The 19,545-nt window shown below is 44.0% G+C and overlaps 1 protein-coding gene across 1 annotated transcript in view; it reads left to right on the top strand.

Moving 5' to 3' along the window:
• The window catches only part of ATP9A (ATPase phospholipid transporting 9A (putative)), a 206,475-nt gene that overhangs the window by 109,741 nt on the left and 77,189 nt on the right, over positions 1-19,545 (top strand). Inside the window, exons 12-14 of the mRNA XM_068262423.1 lie at positions 794-936; positions 2,019-2,131; positions 14,129-14,335. Coding sequence (XP_068118524.1) covers positions 794-936; positions 2,019-2,131; positions 14,129-14,335 — 463 coding nt within the window. The remainder of the gene's footprint in view (positions 1-793; positions 937-2,018; positions 2,132-14,128; positions 14,336-19,545) is intronic.

The raw sequence follows: 19,545 nt of genomic DNA, 5'->3' as shown, positions 1-19,545 counted from the left end.
AGGGCATCTAGACTGGATTATCAGTCAGGAGAGGGTTCACAGATCAGGGCATCTAGACTGGATTATCAGTCAACTGAGGTTTCACAGATCAGGGCATCTAGACTGGATTATCAGTCAGCAGAGGGTTCACAGATCAGGGTATCTAGACTGGATTATCAGTCATCTGAGGGTTTACAGATCAGGGTATTAGAAGCTGAAACCTATGCACATGAAGATACCCAGACTTGTTTTTTTGTAATAAGGGATTTAGAAATTTGTGTTGTCGTACTGTGTTGGCAGCAGGTAGAGGTTCTCATATCTAAGCAGCCTGGCACACAGTGTTAGTACACCAGTAGACATTGGACACACTGTGGAGATGGGCTGAATATCCTGTCTGTGGGCTAAATTATTAGTCTCCGCAGTGTACATTTTTAGCTAAAAGAAATATGTATTAGTATTAGAATAGTGCCAGGTTTCAGAATTTCCAGTTCAGTGACTGAACTACGTGGCTTTTGGACTGTTACTTGTAGTAGTTGAAAGAACGGGGGGGGGGGGGGGGGGGGGTGGAGTTTAACCCTGGAATAAAAGGAAAAGGGTAGTAGTTCAATGGAGCAAAACTTCAAAGTAACTGAGAGTTCATTTCTTTATTTTGTAATCTAAGTGGGAATCCCAATAAGCGTAAAACTGAAATAACCTTTTATGCTGCTTCATGCTTTATTTGGTGTTCCTGAACTGTATGATTAGCACATGCTGAATTGTCTGTAGAGGCATGGATATACTTGGCTCACAGTCCCATGTATTTCATGTTGTGCAGTTTACGGGTCAATCTGGACATGGGGAAAATCGTGTACAGTTGGATGATCCGCCGGGACCCCAAGATCCAAGGAACCGTGGTCCGATCCAGCACTATCCCAGAACAACTTGGACGAATATCGTATTTATTGACTGACAAAACTGGTAGGAACCAACGGCGCATCGCCTGAATGTCATAAATGGCTGCATGCTTTATTTCTTTTTTTTTTTTTTTTCTTTTGTTCTTTTTTAACCTTACACATTTTTGGTTTCTTGCCTTTCCGTTAATGTGAGTCCTGCAAATCTCCACTGAGCAAGGAAGATAATTACGTTTTGCCTAATCAAGCCTTTGACGAATATTTGTATCGGCAGCCACTGAATTTGTCTGAATTTATTTCACTTCCGGAAAAGTATTTGCTGAGCACTCCTAGCCAATAGAGACCCTCACACTGGACTGTAAAAAAAAATTGACCTAAAACCTGCATTATGACTTACTGGCCACAGGCAAGACAGCCAACATTAACTGGATTGACCATGGAGAAAAAACACAGAGCTTAGGAGCAGAGAGACACAGATGGCTCATCCCCAGGCCAGGCTGGAGCCTAGGGGGGACCATCCGCGCTCTGAGTGCTGTGAGTAGATTTTGTCCACTAAATTTTGCTCTGCCTTTGGAGGCTGAGTTATATTGCAGGGTTTAGGTCCACTTTTAAATGGTTGTGGAAGATGTTTTGGTACCTGTAAGGGTAGGGTTAGTTCAGAGTCAAAGAAGTGGAGTCATTTATGTATACTGATCACCTACAGTTCATCAGGTGAACAGACCTCATCTTTGCTCAGACATTTTAGAGAAACGACACACCACCAGCTAGACACTTGACCCATTGACCATCTGCATGATGGTGTCAGGAAGCTAGAGTGTTGGTGGGTTAATTTCCTGTACTTATAAAATATCTAAGGAAATCCTTCAATCGTAGAATGGAAGATGTTTATCTGTAGAAATAATGAAACATTTTCCAGAATAAAAGTGTCCAGTTTAAGATGCCTTTTATTTTTCGGACATACCATAACTATAGAAATGGGAAACTTTTCATAAATTCTTTGGAAATATGAACCGATTTGAATTTTTGGACTCTAAATACAAGCAGATGCGTCAAGATGTCCTCCCTTTGGCAGAATTCTTATATTGGTGTTTAGCGACATGTCGGGCAGGTTTGGGATTCTGAGAGCTCTTGATCTATTATGTCTTACAGGAACACTAACCCAGAATGAGATGGTCTTCAAGCGTCTCCACCTCGGTACTGTGGCTTATGGGATGGACTCAATGGATGAAGTGCAGAGTCATATATTTAGTGTATACACACAGGTAGGTGATTTGTTGCACCTATTATATGCGGTTTGGCCTTGTTTTTTTGAAATGAACAAGACCTTCCCTAAAGACCTTGATTGGATGGGAACACATACAAGATTTCTACAAAACGTATACTGTATATAATGTTAATCGTTAGTGACATTTTCCTGGATGTGTAAGCAACATATGCAATGTACACTGCTGCACCCCCCACACCATCACAGATAATGGCTGTTGGACTGTGTTCTGATAAGCTGAATGTTCCTTCTCTCTCTGAATGGTCTTCTTTAGCCTGAAGGACATGGCCTCCTTGATTTGAAAATACAGAATTTGTTTTGACAGACCAGTTTTCCAGTTCATGTCAGAGTGTCTAAAATTAGCTTGTCCCCAAAAGTATTTTCTGGGTCATGTTTATATATGGTTTCTTCTTTGCATGGTTTCATTTGCATTTGTGGTGCAGTGATGAACTGTTTTCACAATGGTTGCCATATCAGAAATGCAGCCATCTTTACTTCCATAATAATGCCTGGATACAACAATTGCAAGCATAGTTTCTCCATATATATCAGGTATAGACGTATTAGCCCATATGCAATTGACTTTTTCTCCTGAGTTTTCAACTAGTTGATACTTTCACACTAGTTGCTAGTTGTCACTAACTGTCCATGGCAGCAGAATCCGGGAATTATCTTGGCTGGAATCTTATTCATCATCTTAGCATGGCAACTATACTTAGGTGCTGGATTATGTAGGTGGTACTGCATGGTGCTTTGAGTGGATGTGTCGGGGTGGCCATCCATTGTATTTTTAACTAATTTTAATGTCGATATTTCAATAAAAAAAATTTCAAATGATTTCCAGCAATTTATAGTGTTTTGATATTGTTTTCTAATAATAAGACTGGGGGTTGTATGTCCCACCGTATGTTAACTCCACTGCCGCCATTGTGATTATGATATTTTCACACCTTGTAAATAAAATGCCTTTAATGCCATGAGCAAGCCAGAAAATTAATCCAAATTTTAACAGTACCTTTTCACCTACTTGGAAACTCTTCAATTGCAAAGTGCTGAAAAGTTATTTTAAACGAAAAAATTATCTCCAAGGTAAAAATGTTACTTGAATAAGGGCCATTGTGACATGATTATGTACGATTGGTCATAATCTCTGTAGGATATAAGGTGCAGCTATAATGCCCCCAATATATAAGAAGGGGTTTGGTGGTTCTTGTAGGGACCAAGAACACCTAAACAAGAAGTAGAGAGAGAGACCAAGAGCCCAATGGTGCAGTATTGTTGGGTATAAGGTGACAAACATATATATGAATATATACTCACAAAGGTGGGTTTGAGTTCCTGCAACCACTGTGTAAGTATGCTGCACAAGAAAAATGGATGTGTGCTCTGACCAGTCAACTCCTGACTTAAAAACTGGCTGCCTCAATTCTATTGACTAATTAAAATGGCAAAGCGTTTGCATGTTGCATTCGCCTATCAGAATATGCAGGGTCCACCTGCTCTTCCTGCAGGAGTTGGCCCATGCAAAATACATTGCATCTCAACAGGGGTGCCGCGTGTAGGCCTCCTTGTACCCCCAAGATTTGAAGGGCAACGCAGACAACCCCCACAAGCATCCATTGCCCGGGAGCGATGCAACTGCCCCTCGGGGGGGGGGGGCAGAGAACATGGCCGGTGCACCCCCCGCGGGACCACCCATGCTGCCCCCCCCAAAGGATAGATTCCCCACCTTCGCGAATTTACTTACCTGTGGTTCAAATTGCATGTCCTGGGAGCAAACACACCGATGGTGGGGCGCAGACAAGCCCTCCCAGACGCTGCCACAGTTGGGTAAGCCCATCTGCACCCAACGCCCCCAAGAAAGAAGAAACACAATTGCTGCACAAGGAAAAGGGATGTGTGCTCTGACCAGTCAACTCCTGACTTAAATACTAGCTGCCTCAAGTCAATTGACTAATTAAAATGGCAAAGGTTTGTAACCACCGTGTAAGCCTACGGGGAATTCACCATCCCCGTTCGGTGCTCCAGGTCCTTCTGGATACTGGACAGATGCTCTCCTGTAGTGCACTACACTTTCCAAAAAATTGTAAAGCTATTACCTCCAAAGGAGTTCTGACTGATAGAAGGGTGGGGTGGAGGTGCCCAAAATATATGGGTGTTAAAACATAACATGTAAAATGAGAGGTCATTGTTTACCTCTGCAAAAGATACAGACACCAGTTCAACTGAACAAAAATATTTATTCAAAAAAAATTGACAACGCATTTCATGGCTGTGGGGCCCTCTTCCTCAGGTCAAGTCAAAAAGAGCATTAACTGCTTAAAGTTTACCAGAGCTGTAGATATAAGAAGAACCGATACTTACCCGGGGCTTCCTCCCGCCCCATGAACATGCGAGTCCCTCGCCGTCCTCTCGCGGTCTGCTGTTCAGCCGCCATCAGCCCCGGTAATTGGCTCAGTCGCGTCAGTCTGGGCTACTGCGCATTCTCAGTAGTCCAGACTGATCCCGACTGAGCGTATTTACCTGGGCTGATTGCGGCTGAATGGCAGACCATGGGAGGAGGGCAAGGGACTCGTGTTTATGGGGCGGGAGGAAGCAGCAGCGGGTAAGTATCGGTTGTTCTTATATCCACAGCTCTGGTAAACTTGGAGTAGAGTGTTGGCGCCTTCTATAAAATAGAATAGAGGCACCTATACTCGACTACTTATGCTGCTAAAGGACGCCACTAGCTGTCCAATTTCTAGTGAAAAATCATTTGAGCGATCAGAAATTCTGATCGGATTGGTTGAAAATGATATCAGTTGATGGGCACAATCAATTATAAACGATTATAAAAAATAGTCATCCGATTAGATTTTTGTCAAACCAAAATTTGGATTTTCTTCATTGGTTGTGATAGGAAGCAAAGATTGGTTCGTTGATGGTGTAGTGAACGATTTTTCTTCCGATCAGAATTTCTGATCGCTCGAACGATTTTCGTTAGAAATTGGACCATAAGTGGCCACCTTAAGTCTTATTTTGTATTGACCTGAGAAAGTAGGCCATGACCAATTAAATGCTTTGTCAATCTTTTAAAAAATATTTTCCAGTTTAACTGGTGTCTGTATCTTCTGGAGAGGAATTACTTCTCGTTTTACACATTATGTTTTAAAGTTTTACACCCCCATATATTTTGGGTGCCTCCACACCAGCCTTATAGAGGAACTTCAGCCTAAACAAACATACTGTCATTAAGTTACATTAGTTATGTTAATTAAAATAGATAGGTAATATAATCTCTTACAATGTTTTTAAAGAACATGCAAATGTTTGATTTCATGATGACCGCCATCTTTTTGGTTGAAAGGAGGTGACAGGGAGCATGAGACACAGTTCCAACTGTCCTGTGTCCTGAGCACCTCTCCCAGTTGCTAGGCAACGTGAATAACAACATAGGAAATCCCATCATGCTATGCACAGCATCAGGGGAAAAAAGCCCGGGCTTTTTTCCTTTGATGGGTGGAGCTTAGATAAAAATGCAGCTAAAAATGATACTTTGGTAAGAAAACCAGTTCTGATGCTGTGAAACTGTTAAAGAAACACCAAGCCTTTTCAGTTCTGCTGAGTAGATTTTTAGTCTGGAGGTTCACTTTATGCCAATATATCAAGAGTTGCTATATGTACCAAGTGTATCACATGCAATAAAACCTCACAAATAACTGTGTGTGACTGTAATTAACAAGTTTCCTTTTTTCCTGCTGTGCGTTTTCCTGATTTGGAGATTTATCCTCTTTTTTTTCCCTTTTTTAATGCCAGTAAGTGACATTTTCCCATTGGTAACTCAGACAGCAGTATAAACTTAACAGAAGTTGGCAATCTTTCCATCTCTCAAATAAGTTTTGTGTAGAGTTGTACTTTAACACGCCAGCAGCGTTTTAGACCTCCCAGTTGTGTTGGACCGTTAACAATTTCAAGAGATAGTTCATTTTGGCTGCATATAGTGAGAAGTGTTTCAGAGGACTGTAGTTCTGATTCATGGCCGCAATTATTATTTCCATTCTGTGACCTTTTGACCTGGAAGTGAAACTCTTTTCTCCAAGTGACACCAGAGGTTAACAGAGCAGGAAGTGCCACCCCAGTGTCCGCTGGGTGACCAGCCTAATTAAGTAATTGTCTAATTACACCAGGAGTTTGCAGGGGTAAAAAAAAGAAGAAAAAACTAAAAATAGCTGCACAATATTTCATGGAAATGTGTAGTGTAGCTTTACAGAAAGCATCTGGTTTGTGTTTCCATTAATCATATCCATAAAGGGCAGCCCGTTCCAGGCCTCGGGGTCTCTCGGCCTTCTTTGTTCCCAAAATGTGTTTCTAATGGAATGTATAACCTGACAAGTTTATGGTGGGGATCCGATACAGCTTCTGTTACTAAGGGAAGATTCAATTATTATGCAGACATACCAAATACACAGGTAAAATATGGAGGCGGCCATGCCACTTACGCAATATTTTATTTGCGTCTCCAGCACATTCCAAGGCACTACTCAATATACGGTTCAATGGAAACAATCAATTTTTATCAATGTCATCATTTTTAGCCAATGTTTGTGAACTTTGCTTCTGCAGTGAAGATCAGTCGACTTCTAATTTTACAGGTCTCACTGATGCTGAAAATGTGATCGGACAGATTGATTTCATTACCCTTCGTTCTAAAGCAGTCTTTTTGTACTGCATTGGATTAGGATACAGATCCGTTGTTAAATCTTGCGCTGCTTTTTGTGTTAAGTTCGTTATTGGTCATGTAAATGATTATTTTGAAATTTAACCATGACCATGTTAGTGCTATGGATAGGGAGGAACTTGAGGTGAGGGGTATAAAGGCTCTATTTGCAGGCTGGTCATCCATACACTGCCAGGTATATAATGTGTATAATGATCACACAACCAGACAAGCAACCAAGCAAGAACATTGCTTCATACTTGTTTTTCAAGCATATGAAACAAATGTCCAAAACATACTTCACATAAATGGGTAGATGGGAGACTTTACACATAATACATTTCTTCTGCATGATTTCTGCTATAGGAGAAGTGATGGAGAATCGTGTGATCAGTTGTAAAGTGACTGGCTGATCTCAAGCATGTGACTATACTGTATGTAGGCCAAAGAGGAAGCACAAGTGTCACATGTAGTACAAATTCATCATAATCTCTTGCCAACATTATTGGATTCTATTGCTCTGTAAACAAGATTGGATATAGGCATACTGTAAACCTGCAGTTCTGAATGTATGCCTGACACATCAGGGATGTGAAGAAATGATCTACATATTTATTAACTGTCGGAAGTGATGCATTATGGGAGTAACTTCCTGCACATGGAAAGCTGAATACTTTACAGAATATATATCAGCGCAACCATAAAAAAACAGATCAATATTTGAATAGAAAAGCAGCCAAAGTCCAACACTTCAGTGTAGCGTCTTCATCAAATATGTATGTAAACCTTTAGCGCTAATCAACAGTCCACCACCATAAGCACCATAAAACTAGATGCGCTTACCAGGATGTTACAGACCTTAATTATAGTGTCTGCAACATAGCATCCAAAGGTCAGCGGCCGGTGTCTTCCCAGCTGGCCTCCTCTACAAATACAGGTGTCAGCAATAGCTCACAGGCTCTCATGTGTAGTGATTCCACAATACATGCTTAAAAGATAATGATAAACTCATCTAAGCGTATCAATCTTGTATTTGATGGAAATTCTGTAAAAAAAAAACAGGCAATATAACAATATAAGATCACTCACATCTGGGTCCTTGTGACAGGAACCCAAAGCAGATTACAGCATATACATATCACAGGACGCCGTCCAGCCAAACGTCCGCCTCGCCCGACCGGTTTCACTGCTATAGTTTCCTCAGGGGCTACTAGCCCCTGTTTTTTACGGAATGTCCATTAAATACAAGATTGATACGCTTAGATGAGTTTATCATTATCTTTTAAGCATGTATTGTGAAATCACTACACATGAGAGCCTGTGAGCTATTGCTGATACCTGTATTTGGAGAGGAGGCCAGCTGGGAAGACACCGGCCGCTGACCTTTGGATGCTATGTTGCAGACACTATAATTAAGGTCTGTAACAATCTGGTAAGCGAATCTAGTTTTATCGTGCTAATGGTGGTGGACTTTTAATTAGCGCTGAAGGTTTACATACACAAAGCTGAATACTTGCACATACCTTGGGCAGCACGGTGGCGTAGTGGTTAGCACTCTCGCTTTGCAGCGCTGGGTCCCCGGTTCGAATCCCAGCCAGGGCACCATCTGCAAGGAGTGCTGTATGTTCTCCTCGTGTCTGCGTGGGTTTCCTCCGGGTACTACAGTTTCCTCCCACATCCCAAAAACATACAGATAAGTTAATTGGCTCACCCTTAAATTGGCCCTAGACTACAGTACTTACACTACATCATAACACAAATATAGACCTATGATATTAGTAGGGATTAGAGTATGAGCTCGTTTGAGGGACAGTTAGTGACAAGAATATATATATATATATATATATATATATATATATATATATATATATATATATATATATATATATCTGTACAGCGCTGCGTAAGATGTCGGCGCTATATAAATACTAAATAATAATAATATATAATAATACCTTCTGGTTTTAAGAAGGCGTAGTAGTTGTCCACATTACAGAATCACATTACTGTTTCCCATGTATAAAGCCTTTTACACACACTAGATGGTTCTCGTCTGAGACTGACTCTGCCGAGAATCTAGTATTAATACAGCGGCCCCCCGAACCCCTCAGCATCTTGGCCAGTGATCAGCCTGGTGGATCGTCTCGGCCAATCGCTGGCTGAAGGCATTGTTCTTTCTACTTGATCCACCCAGTCCATTGTACGCTGCGCTGGGCCATGCTCCTCCCCCACAAATAATCTCATCCCCTCACTGTTGCTCGAGCAATCCTCGTATATGTACAACCCTTAAAGAGTACCTCCAGTATAAAATACAGAGCCTGTTATGTCAGCCTCTGTCTTAATGATGCAGGATTTAGGGGGTTCTGAGCGTTAATTACTTACCTGAACGGCAGTAATTGATACATTCAGGTAAGTGCTCTGCCCCCCCCCCCCCCCCCAAACTTCTACCGAGGCTTTTAACCCCTATCTGCATTTCCGTGGCCTGCCCACAGCTTGGCATCCTAATTGGTGGCTGCTGAGCTGGGGGCAGGCCGCAGCAACGCAGACAGAGATTTCCCAAGAGCTTTGGAAGCCTAAGAAAACATTGCTGCAACTGCATTACCGAGTAGGGGGACTGAGCCAATCAGGTGAGTAATTAACCATGAGACCACAATACCTCCCAGAGCCTGACATGACTCTTTTATGACAGACTTGTCTTTTATATGGGAGGTAAAGACACTATGGCTGTCATACTCACTGTCCTGGTCCCAGCCAACATCGCCGTGTGCGTTTCCGAACGCGCGCGCGGCAATTCTCTGGGTTTTATTGATCTTTGGCAGCCACTTCCGGGTCATCCACGTAGCACACAAGGTCTTTGGTGCACGCGGATAGATTTATGTGTACGAACGCTAGGTATTATGACGTACGCATGCGCAGAGGGTTAGCGGACGTTTGTACGCATGCGCTGCGCTTTGGCGCCAGAATTCCCTATATAAGCACTTCTGCCCATAGCCACAGTTCTGTTGTTACTGACAGTTCTGGATGAGCCCGTGTATGGTGAATCCCTGCTCTGTGTTGACTACCCGTTGTGACCCCTGGCTTGTGGCCTCGACTCTGCTTGATTGTCGCCTGCCCCGGCCTCAGCCTGTGACCTCGGTCCAGCCTATTATCCGCCTGCCCAGACCTCGGCTTGTGACCTTGACTACGTCTCTGTCTTCTGCTCCAGGATTTGACGCATTGATCTCTACACCGCAGTGTCTCCTGTTCTCTGACTCACTGTTAGTCTCCTCTTGAGCACAACCTGGTGAACAATAGGCAGCTGAAAGTCCATCGTTCCTTGCGGGGCGCTCTGGTTAACACCCGTGGGCACTTAGACTCTGCGCTCTTGGGGGTCACTTACCTCAGTGGGAAGGTCAACGGGTTGCCACCTGCCGTAACAATGGCCATGATTCACAAAAGCATAGTACCTGTACCGCACACAGACAGCGCGTGTTAAAATTAGCACTCGCACTTCTGCAGTCCTGACATGGAGCGTGCTCCTCCTGATCCTCCTAACTTATGTGCGCTGTGCTTGTAGCAACACCACGCAACTCCACTAGCGCAGCAGCTACTATGTTAGTTAATGTAGTTGAGACTGCGCTAGTGGATTAGTGCAATTGTGCTACATGCACGTCGGGTGAAAGTTAAGATCGCACGCTACCTGCCAGAACCGCGCTGAAGTGCGGGCGCTGTCTGTGTGCAGTATAGGTACCCTGCTTTTGTGAATCAAGATCTTTGCTGCCAACTTTATTTATGTAATTGCTACAGAGTGTCAGTCAGATGCTAATTGGTTTGACTTGTATGCTCAGGGAATTGGGTCAGTCAAGCATTTCCTGCTGATTTTGACTGACCTATTTCCAAGCTGCATACTGTTAGCCTTACATTTGCATGCAAACTAAAATTATCTCATTGAGCATATCTAGCAGTCACAGAAGGAATTCCCATAAGAAAGGTCAGGAGCTGTGGTGGCATTTAGGATGTTTCATGTCTTTCCAGTGCACCATCACCATGGTATTCTTAATCTAGGTGTTGTAAAAATTGCTTGTCCCCTTGCTGCTGTGCTAAACCTCTCTAGCGGTATTGACAGATATATACGTCCATACAAAACATGCTGTGAACAGTATAAACGTGCATACACATCAATACTCTCCTGCACTGTATACTAGACCCTTGCTTGACACATTTTGGCAAGTTACAGAAAAAAAAGTTATAAAAATTAATGTTATCACTTTTTGTACAGAAATCCTGGGGAAATTGATCGCCAGGGTTAATAACTTGACCACTACGGATTGTGTTCTGATTTTCTGATATCATGCTCCTCCTATACATTCGCCAATAACTTTTATCACTACTTATTACACCTCAATGATCTATACTGGACATTGGTGTTTTTTGGGGTGGTCCTTTTTGCTAAGAATTATTTTTGTATGCATTTTAACGGGAATAAAGATTGACAAATGCATTATTTCTCAGTTTTTAGCAATTATAGTTTTAAAATAAACCGTGTAGTGGTAGATAAAACCCACACATTTTATTTGCTCACTTAATCCAAGTTATTACAATGTTTAAATTATACCCCTAGTAAAATGTATGGCAACAATATTTTATTTGGAAATAAAGGTGTAATATTTTTGTGTTTATACTATACCATATTATACTATATCACTAATTACATACCAGAACAAACGCAAGGTACCTATGTGTTATAGCCCTTCAAAACCAGTAAACATTTTAAGAAAATCCTAGGGAAGGGTAGGAAAACACTGGGAGGGAACAGGGGATATTTATACTTTTTGTCCACTGGATGTCACCACACTTTATTCCTGTGAACAGTACACAGGAAGTGTTGTGCATGTGTTTTTTTACTTCTGAATGACCGCTGGCATGTCGCTGATGCCGATAATCAATACAGGCACTTTAATGGTTTTATGAACACGTTCTCCTTCACCGATTAGCTTTCTAACAGCTTTCTAATAGGGGCGACGGAAATGCACATGGTCGATCGAGGTGGAGTACGTATCTACGCCACTAGAGATCAGGTGAAGTCTCAAGGAGCATAGATATACTGTAGCAATTTCAGGAAGTGGATAATACTTAAAGGGTCACTGATCCAGAATGGGCATGCATATTAGTTGACCTGACTCCAATAGGTGTATGGCAGGTCTATGTGTCATTTAGAAACTACAGAAGCCAAAAGATCAGTATGTCATTAGCAATTTATTTTAGAATGAAGTCAGCAGTGGTCTTCCACAGTCTCGCAGTAGAGGTTCAGTTTATTGACAGCGATTTTTCAGCTTACAAATGCACATAAATGGTGCTGTAGTTGGCCCAATAGTTGCAGCTTTGTTTCGACGGTGTTGACAGTGGCTATGGTTGGTTGCGGATGGGATTGTGGCAATAGGTACCAGGGGTTTTGGTTACATTAGTTGCAGGACTAGTGTTGGTTATAGATAGGGAGGAGGTTTGTGTTAGGAGTAGATAGAGGAGGGTTAGAGTAAGAATAGGGGTACAGTGAGAGATGGAAGAATAATGGTACAACTTACTGATACTCTTCAGGGTTTCCTTGTGCCCATTTTACCTGGCTTTTAGATGTAAGCACCCGCAGGTCTTGCTTGGAACAATGTATGGGCCAGGAAGAACAATAAATACAGTATGTGCAGTGTTTTTGCTTTTCCAACTGATCTGGAAGCCGACCAGAATGATCAGTTTCCTAAAAGACTGGCTACAGATAGCCTAATGTGTAACAGGTCTTACTCAGAATTGTTTCTGACACTTCTTTTCACAAATGTTTGTGAAACTTCACTTCAGTTGGATGCAGAGATGAGTTTAATTGCTTTAAAGCCTGTTACACTCATCCGATTTTGATGTAATTTTACCACCTTCATGTGAAATGAGGGTTTACCTACACAATCTGTTGACCCCCATACTACATGAAGATGGTAAAATAGGTCGGTGATTGGCCAATCATAATTGAAAGTGTGTACCGGGCTTTAAATGGGGCTCTGATCATGAATGCAATATATTTACATTATAATTTTCCCCTTATTTTAAGATACTGCAATATGTATATTATCGGTTATGCTGTGACAATACTGCTTGAAATGTTGTGCTTTAAAAATGTTTCCTTTCATCACTACTCATTTGCCCTTCTTATGCCTGTGCTTAGTGTTATAAGCATTTCAATACACACTGGGGGTGTAAAACAGGCTTGCCAATAATCAGTCCCCCCCCCCCCCCCCCCCATTCTTCAAGCCTAAAGCAATCCTGAACTGAAAATAAACTGATGAGATTTAATAAGACAATTGTATCTATCCTTCCATTCCGAAAAATGACTTAGAATCCCCCCGTTTTATTTTCTGTTTGTAAGCTAAAAAAGTAGGTTTAATGTTTTATTGTCTCCGCTGATTGACAGTCTTTTTAGTGTCTGAGAGCTACAGCCTATTGATCCTGACCCCTCAGTGAGGGTTACGTTACAGTCCCAATAGGTCTGACTAGATGGAAATTGTCATTTGCATATTTGAATGTTTAAAGAGTGTTTGGAGCCAAATAAATTAGCTGTTTTTATTGCACAGTTATGTTAAGCATTAAGTTCAAAGCTGATACGCCGCATACCCGCGGCAGAACGAGGTATTTATCCTCCTCAAATCCCTGTGGCAAAATTCTCAGATTGCTTCCTGGTAGAGGCAGAGTTTTGCTGTTGCTCTTCTTCCAGTCCAGTCAATCTCTGCCGATCTCCGCCTTTCCCCACACTCTCAGTCTTCTTTCATTGAGAGGGGCGGGGAGAGGAGGAGATCGGTGTATATTGACTGGAGGCAGAGCTACAGCACAAAGCTCTGCCTCCCCTGAGCAGCAAAATCCACAACCTGGCAAGTCGAGGAATTTTGTTTTGCCACGGGGATGCGGCAGCTTTGATCTTAATGCTTAACATAACTGTGCAATAAAAAGAGGTAATTTATTTGGCTTCAGATTCTTTAACCCTTTCAGTGAGACAGGAAAAATATGAACACAGCCTAGTTATAAACTGGAATGGGCACTCTACACACGTTTGTCATTATGTCACATGTTCATGTAGTCTTGAAATAATGGAAGTGGTATTGTAAAACAGGTTGATAACCAATAATGCCAATATATTGCATTATTGAAGAGAACTTCAATTTAAGATATAGTATAAAGTACACTAACACAGCTGTTCATGCCAAGATTGATGGTCTGCAGTTCAATATCTGTAAAGATGACATCACCACATGTATATAAATTAATTGCTTCTCTTTTCCCCTCCAGCCATCTCAGGACCAGCCGACACAGAAAGGAGGAGCCACCAAAGTGCGGAAGACCATGAGCAGTCGCGTGTATGAAGCTGTGAAAGCCATTGCACTTTGCCACAATGTGACACCATCTTATGAGTCTAATGGAGTAACAGACCAAGCTGAAGCAGAACGCCAGTTTGAGGACTCCTGCCGTGTGTACCAGGCCTCCAGCCCAGATGAGGTACGCCAGTACTTGTAGAACAATACTCATAAGTAGGCTCACTGCTACTGACTTCATGATCATTACTATGGCATAAAACTGGCTATACACAACTATTTTAATATGACTATTTAAATGAGAGGAAGATAAATCAAATAATATTTACTTACTGTAGTTGAATCTTGCAGGTGATAGTTCCATCACTTCATCATGTCTGTGAGGTAGGAGAGGAGGGATGCTGCTTGAAGACTGATCCTCTTGCAATCTCAGGATGCTGTCATGGCTTAAGCCCCGAACACACACTTGACTAAAGTCATAGGGGGCTGCAGATAATGACCACCCAGCCAATAATCAAATGTGTGTACAGTAGCCCGCAGTTCATTTAGCGAATCAATTTGACTGATTGATGGCCAACTCCTTTGTGCACGCAGCTCCCCTGCCCGATGCGTGACATCATATAAGTGCTGCTCTTTTTTTCCCTCCTCTCCCACGCATAGCAACACAACACGTTTTTTCATCTGTGCAGCTGACACCAGGGCCGGATTTCTGGCTAGGCCCCTTGGCCATGGCGCAAGAAATTCAGCCCTGTTTGGGGCGGCTAAGGGGCAGACAGTAAGTGTATAAAGCAGGCAGACAGTAAACAAATGACCAGCAATCCGCACGTGGGTGGTGCGGTCGCCAGCTGAAGCTTCCACTCCTCCAGTACACTGTGCTTTCCTCCCTAAACACACACTTTGACTGCTCAGTGCGCCTGCAGCCAGACCTGTTCCATCCGTGGCCGGCCGCATGCCCTGCATTTGGAGTTTCCAGATAGGCATTGGCTAGCAGCCAGTGGGCGGCCGGACGGGCAAGGGTCTCGTACATGGTGGAGGATGATGGATGAATGGATCATGGAGCTGCTCCCCACCCTCTCTCCGCCGCTATGCACACATGAGTGCTGGCAAGGCTGGATTGCGTACACAATGGTCAGCAGCCAATCCCAGCGCTCATAGACACCCTGAGATGCTTGGGCGTCAAATAGCATGGCTCGAGGGACGTGGCTTGACCGGCGCCTCTTACTCACTGGCTGGTGGTGGGCGTGTGAGCTGTGTGGTGGCAGTGGAGGACAATTTAAGATCCTTCCCGGCGGTCGGGTACTTTGCATGGGCCAGGTGGTGAGGCAGCAATCGTGGTGCAGGCAGTGATAAGCAGCAGCTACAGCCAGGCAACTCAAATCATGTTGCCTGGCTGCAATTCATCTGCAATGTCCCCCAATGGCTAACTCCGTCTTGGCTGACACAGTGAAGCATGATTAAAAGTAAGCACGTGGCTCTGGATTGAAAACATGATCCCCAGGGTGCAGGTGAGGTGACACCATGGACAACTGCGAGAAGTGAAAGTGTTGGTGTAACGATTGTGGAATTCTTTCCGTGGTCAGCGCACAGGATGCGCGCCGACACTGCGGAAATCCTCCACAAGCGTATAATCTGAGAGAACCCAGCAAAAGGTGCAATGCACCTGTAGAGGGGAATTCCTGCCGGCAAATGGAGCTGTGGAGTGCAGAGGAACAGATCCTCGGCACAGCCACAGATGCCAGATAGGAATTGTACGAAGGGAAGCAATGCAGGGCAAGATAGCCCTTAAAGAGAGAGAGTACAGCGACAGGGTGTATGTGTGTCCACCAATCTAGTCGCCATCCAGCGACGATGAACACACAACCGTGAAGATCAGGTGGGAAAGCAATCGCAAGAGATGGCGATTGCTAACAGCGACACAAGACTGAATAAGCACAGAGAAGGAATGTATGTATGTCCACCAATCTCGTCGCCAACCTGCGACGGCGAACACACAACAGTGGAAACCAAGGGAGAACGCAATCGCAAGAGATGCGATTGCCAATGAGAATGAGCACAGGGACAGAATGTATGTGTGTGCACCAATCTAGTCGCCAACCCGCGACGGTGAACACACAACAGCAGAAACAAAGTAGGAACGCAATCGCGAGAGAGGCGATTGTCAGAAGTGACACAAGACTGAGCAAGACAGAGCACGAGAGTAGCAAAGGCACAGCAAACAACAAATGAGAAGATAAGGAAAATAACAAACGCTAGCTAAACGCGAACACCACACTCATTCGCAACAGCGAACGCGTTTACGGCGCGGTCTCCGCACGTCAAGCGCAACAGAGACAAGCATGCCACCCTAACTAACCAACGCCACACAAACACGAAACAGAGAAAGCAAACGCTTGCTTAACGGTTACCCCACCGAGCCTACAGCAAGCGTTCGTATCAGACAAGACAGAGAGAAGGAGCAGCCATCAGCAACCACAGCTCTGGCCTACACTCCCAGACAGAGTACAAAAGGAACCACCGCTGCTACAGCTAGAGCGAGTGCGATCCAGACAGACAAACGAACAGAAACAGGAATAGGTCAGATAAGATCCACCGCTCTTCCGCCAGAGCGAGTGCAATCTAGGTTCAGGGACAGGACAGGAAGGATCCACTGCTCTTTCCGCCAAAGCAAGTGTGATCCAAGCACAGAAACAGGCTTGCAGGATCCACTGCTCTTTCCGCCAGAGCAAGTGTGATCCAAGTAGAGAAACAAACGATTCACCATCGCCAACCGCTGGCGACAGTGCAATCGCAAGGACAAACAGAAGACAGAACAGGCAATACACTAATACAACCTGACTGTGCTATAGGGATGCCTAATGCAATCCCCAGGAATACTCTAAGATAATCTTTAGCAGACAATAGCAAGGCTGACACTCCAGGAGTGTTTAAACAGTAACAAACCATGATGACCAGCAAAGGATTGTGGGATCACATGGTATTTATGCTGCAAGCCTTCAAGGGAGGCGACTAGGCAATTTGCAAAATCAGTATATGCAAATTCCTCAGCAGAGCAGGTCTGAAGCTTGCAAAGCAAAGACAGGTCTCTTATCCAGAGACCTGCATCCCACAGACTTAGGAATCGTTTGTAACGATCATTCCCCGATCTTTATCAACGACGATCGTTACAAAAAACGAACCACCGACTATTAAGGCAAACGACGAACAAGCCAAATCGCTACAAAAGAAAGTTCTGTCTCGGCGGATTTTAACCAATGACGATCGTTTGCAAAAGTAGTACAGCGTTGGAAACGATCGTTCGTACTAGGCTTGACATGCGCATTTCACAATTTCTCCGTGAAACTTCTCATTTTTATGCGCAGGCGCAATAGTTGCTTTACGTTCGTTCTAACGATCAGATCGTTACACACCTTTTAAGGACCAGGCCTTTCTGCAGTGATCGGTGCTGCGTGAGCTCTCCAGCCCGCAGCACCGATCAGGATTTAGCCTTGGCGATCAGACTTCCCCCCCCCCCCTTTTTTCCCCACTAGGGGGATGTCCTGCTGGGGGGGGTCTGATCGCCGCCGGCTGTTTTTGATCTGCGGGGGGCTCTTCAAAGCCCCCCTCCGCAGCGTTTTTGGCACTCCCTCCTTCCCCTTACCTCCCTCTCCCTCCAGCGGCTGCGCAGGACGGATTTCCATCCTGCGCATTGAAGGATAGGCTTCAGCCTATCATATGCCGGCGATCCCCGGCCAATCAGAGGCCGGGGATCGCCGATCTACGTCACGGCGCTGCTGCGCAGCAGCGCCGTGTAATGTAAACAGCGGGGATTTCTTCCCCGCCTGTTTACAGATCGCTGGCGAGCCGCGATCGGCGGCTCGCCGGATGTTCACGGAGACAGCCTCCGTGAACTGGCATGGAAAGGCCGCTCGATGCTATACCACTAACGACCCGCCGACGCCTATGGGCGTTAGGCGGTCGTTAAGTGGTTAAAACTAACTTTACTTAGGTCGTTCTTTTATCAATTAAAAGTTTGTTCGTCGTTCTCAACGAACGATCGTTGTCGCATATGTGTACGTAGCATTAGATATGCATGTACCTGGCTGGCGGTTTGTGGTAATTAGTGATGGACTGCTGCTGTTCATGTGTTGCAGTTGTGGCTTGCATCAGTAGGTAGATTCTACTTGGTAGATCATTTTCAATTAGTAAGTTTCAAAGGAGCTCGCAAGCTAGAAGTGTGGGCACCTCTGGAGTAGAGTCATGTTGTTGAAGAACAGAGCACGACAATGTGATCATTTTTTTTTATTACAACAATGAAACAACAAGGCACTTTGTAAAGTGCTTTTCCCCCATAGGACCCAAAGTTTATTTTCAAAAACTTTGCCAGCTTGTTCCCAAGTAGATTAGATTTTCATCTTGTTTGAGGGGCTGTTAGTGACAAGAATTGTTCTGTGCAAAGAGATTTGTGAAATAAAAAAGTCGGCGCGATATAAATGCAATGAAATAAAGATACCTGGCCCACTGAAGCACCGGTGGGGGGCTTTGCATCTAGTAATCATTCTCCATTCAACTTCCCTTCCACCTGGAACCTGCCAATTCATTGGACACTTTCTCTGCCTGATGACATTTTCTGCTGAGCCAATCTGTCTCTGAGCACTGCGTGAAAACACCAGTCCGCCGCTGTTCCGTAGTAATCCAATATTAACACAACCAGGAAGGAGAGACCCTGAATTAAATAAGAAACTGTTTGTTCTGTCTCTTCTTACCTTCACGTTTCCAGCAGTTGGCATAAAATTCATTTCCTGAAACAGAAGGCAGGATTTCCTAAACTTGTTTCCTCTGCTGCTCGCTCGCTCTCGGAAGCTCCGTCTTGTAGACAGATCGGTTTCAGCCCCCTGGGCAGAGCTGTCCGTCGCTACAGTAAATGGATACAACCAGATTGGAGATAAGAAGACTTCTAGGTAAACAGTGACCTGCAAACTGTGCTCCCGCATCTCTAGCGAAGGAATGTCCCTGTCTGTGCTGTTCCCTGCTTCTCATAGAGCGTGTCTGTGTGTGAGCATCAGCAAAGAGGATGCCAGTGTTTGCATAGGTGTCATGCACACATTTATAAAAAATTATTCAGACATAGGGAAAGAATGCTAGAACTAACTTTTTCGCTGCATTAGTACAGCACACGCTGTAGTGTTGTATTTAAAAGACCACTTTTACAGTGGTTGCCTATGCAGTAACCCTGACCTGTGAGTATACTGCACATACCCTTTCCACACACCTTCATTTACCAGTGCATACTACACTATATTGGGCTGTCGGTGTCATTCTTTTGTTTCTTTTTCAATTACACTGGAGGTACTCTTGAAGTCACGTTGCTTGGCTTTTGACAGAGCAGAGTGGTTTTTCTATAAGCAGGGGGAACAT

This window comes from Hyperolius riggenbachi, chromosome 12 (genome assembly GCF_040937935.1).
Source record: "Hyperolius riggenbachi isolate aHypRig1 chromosome 12, aHypRig1.pri, whole genome shotgun sequence".
In the NCBI taxonomy this organism is placed as follows: Eukaryota; Metazoa; Chordata; class Amphibia; order Anura; family Hyperoliidae; genus Hyperolius; species Hyperolius riggenbachi.
Note: the sequence above shows the minus strand (reverse complement) of the source record. Positions and strands in the feature narration are given on the sequence as shown.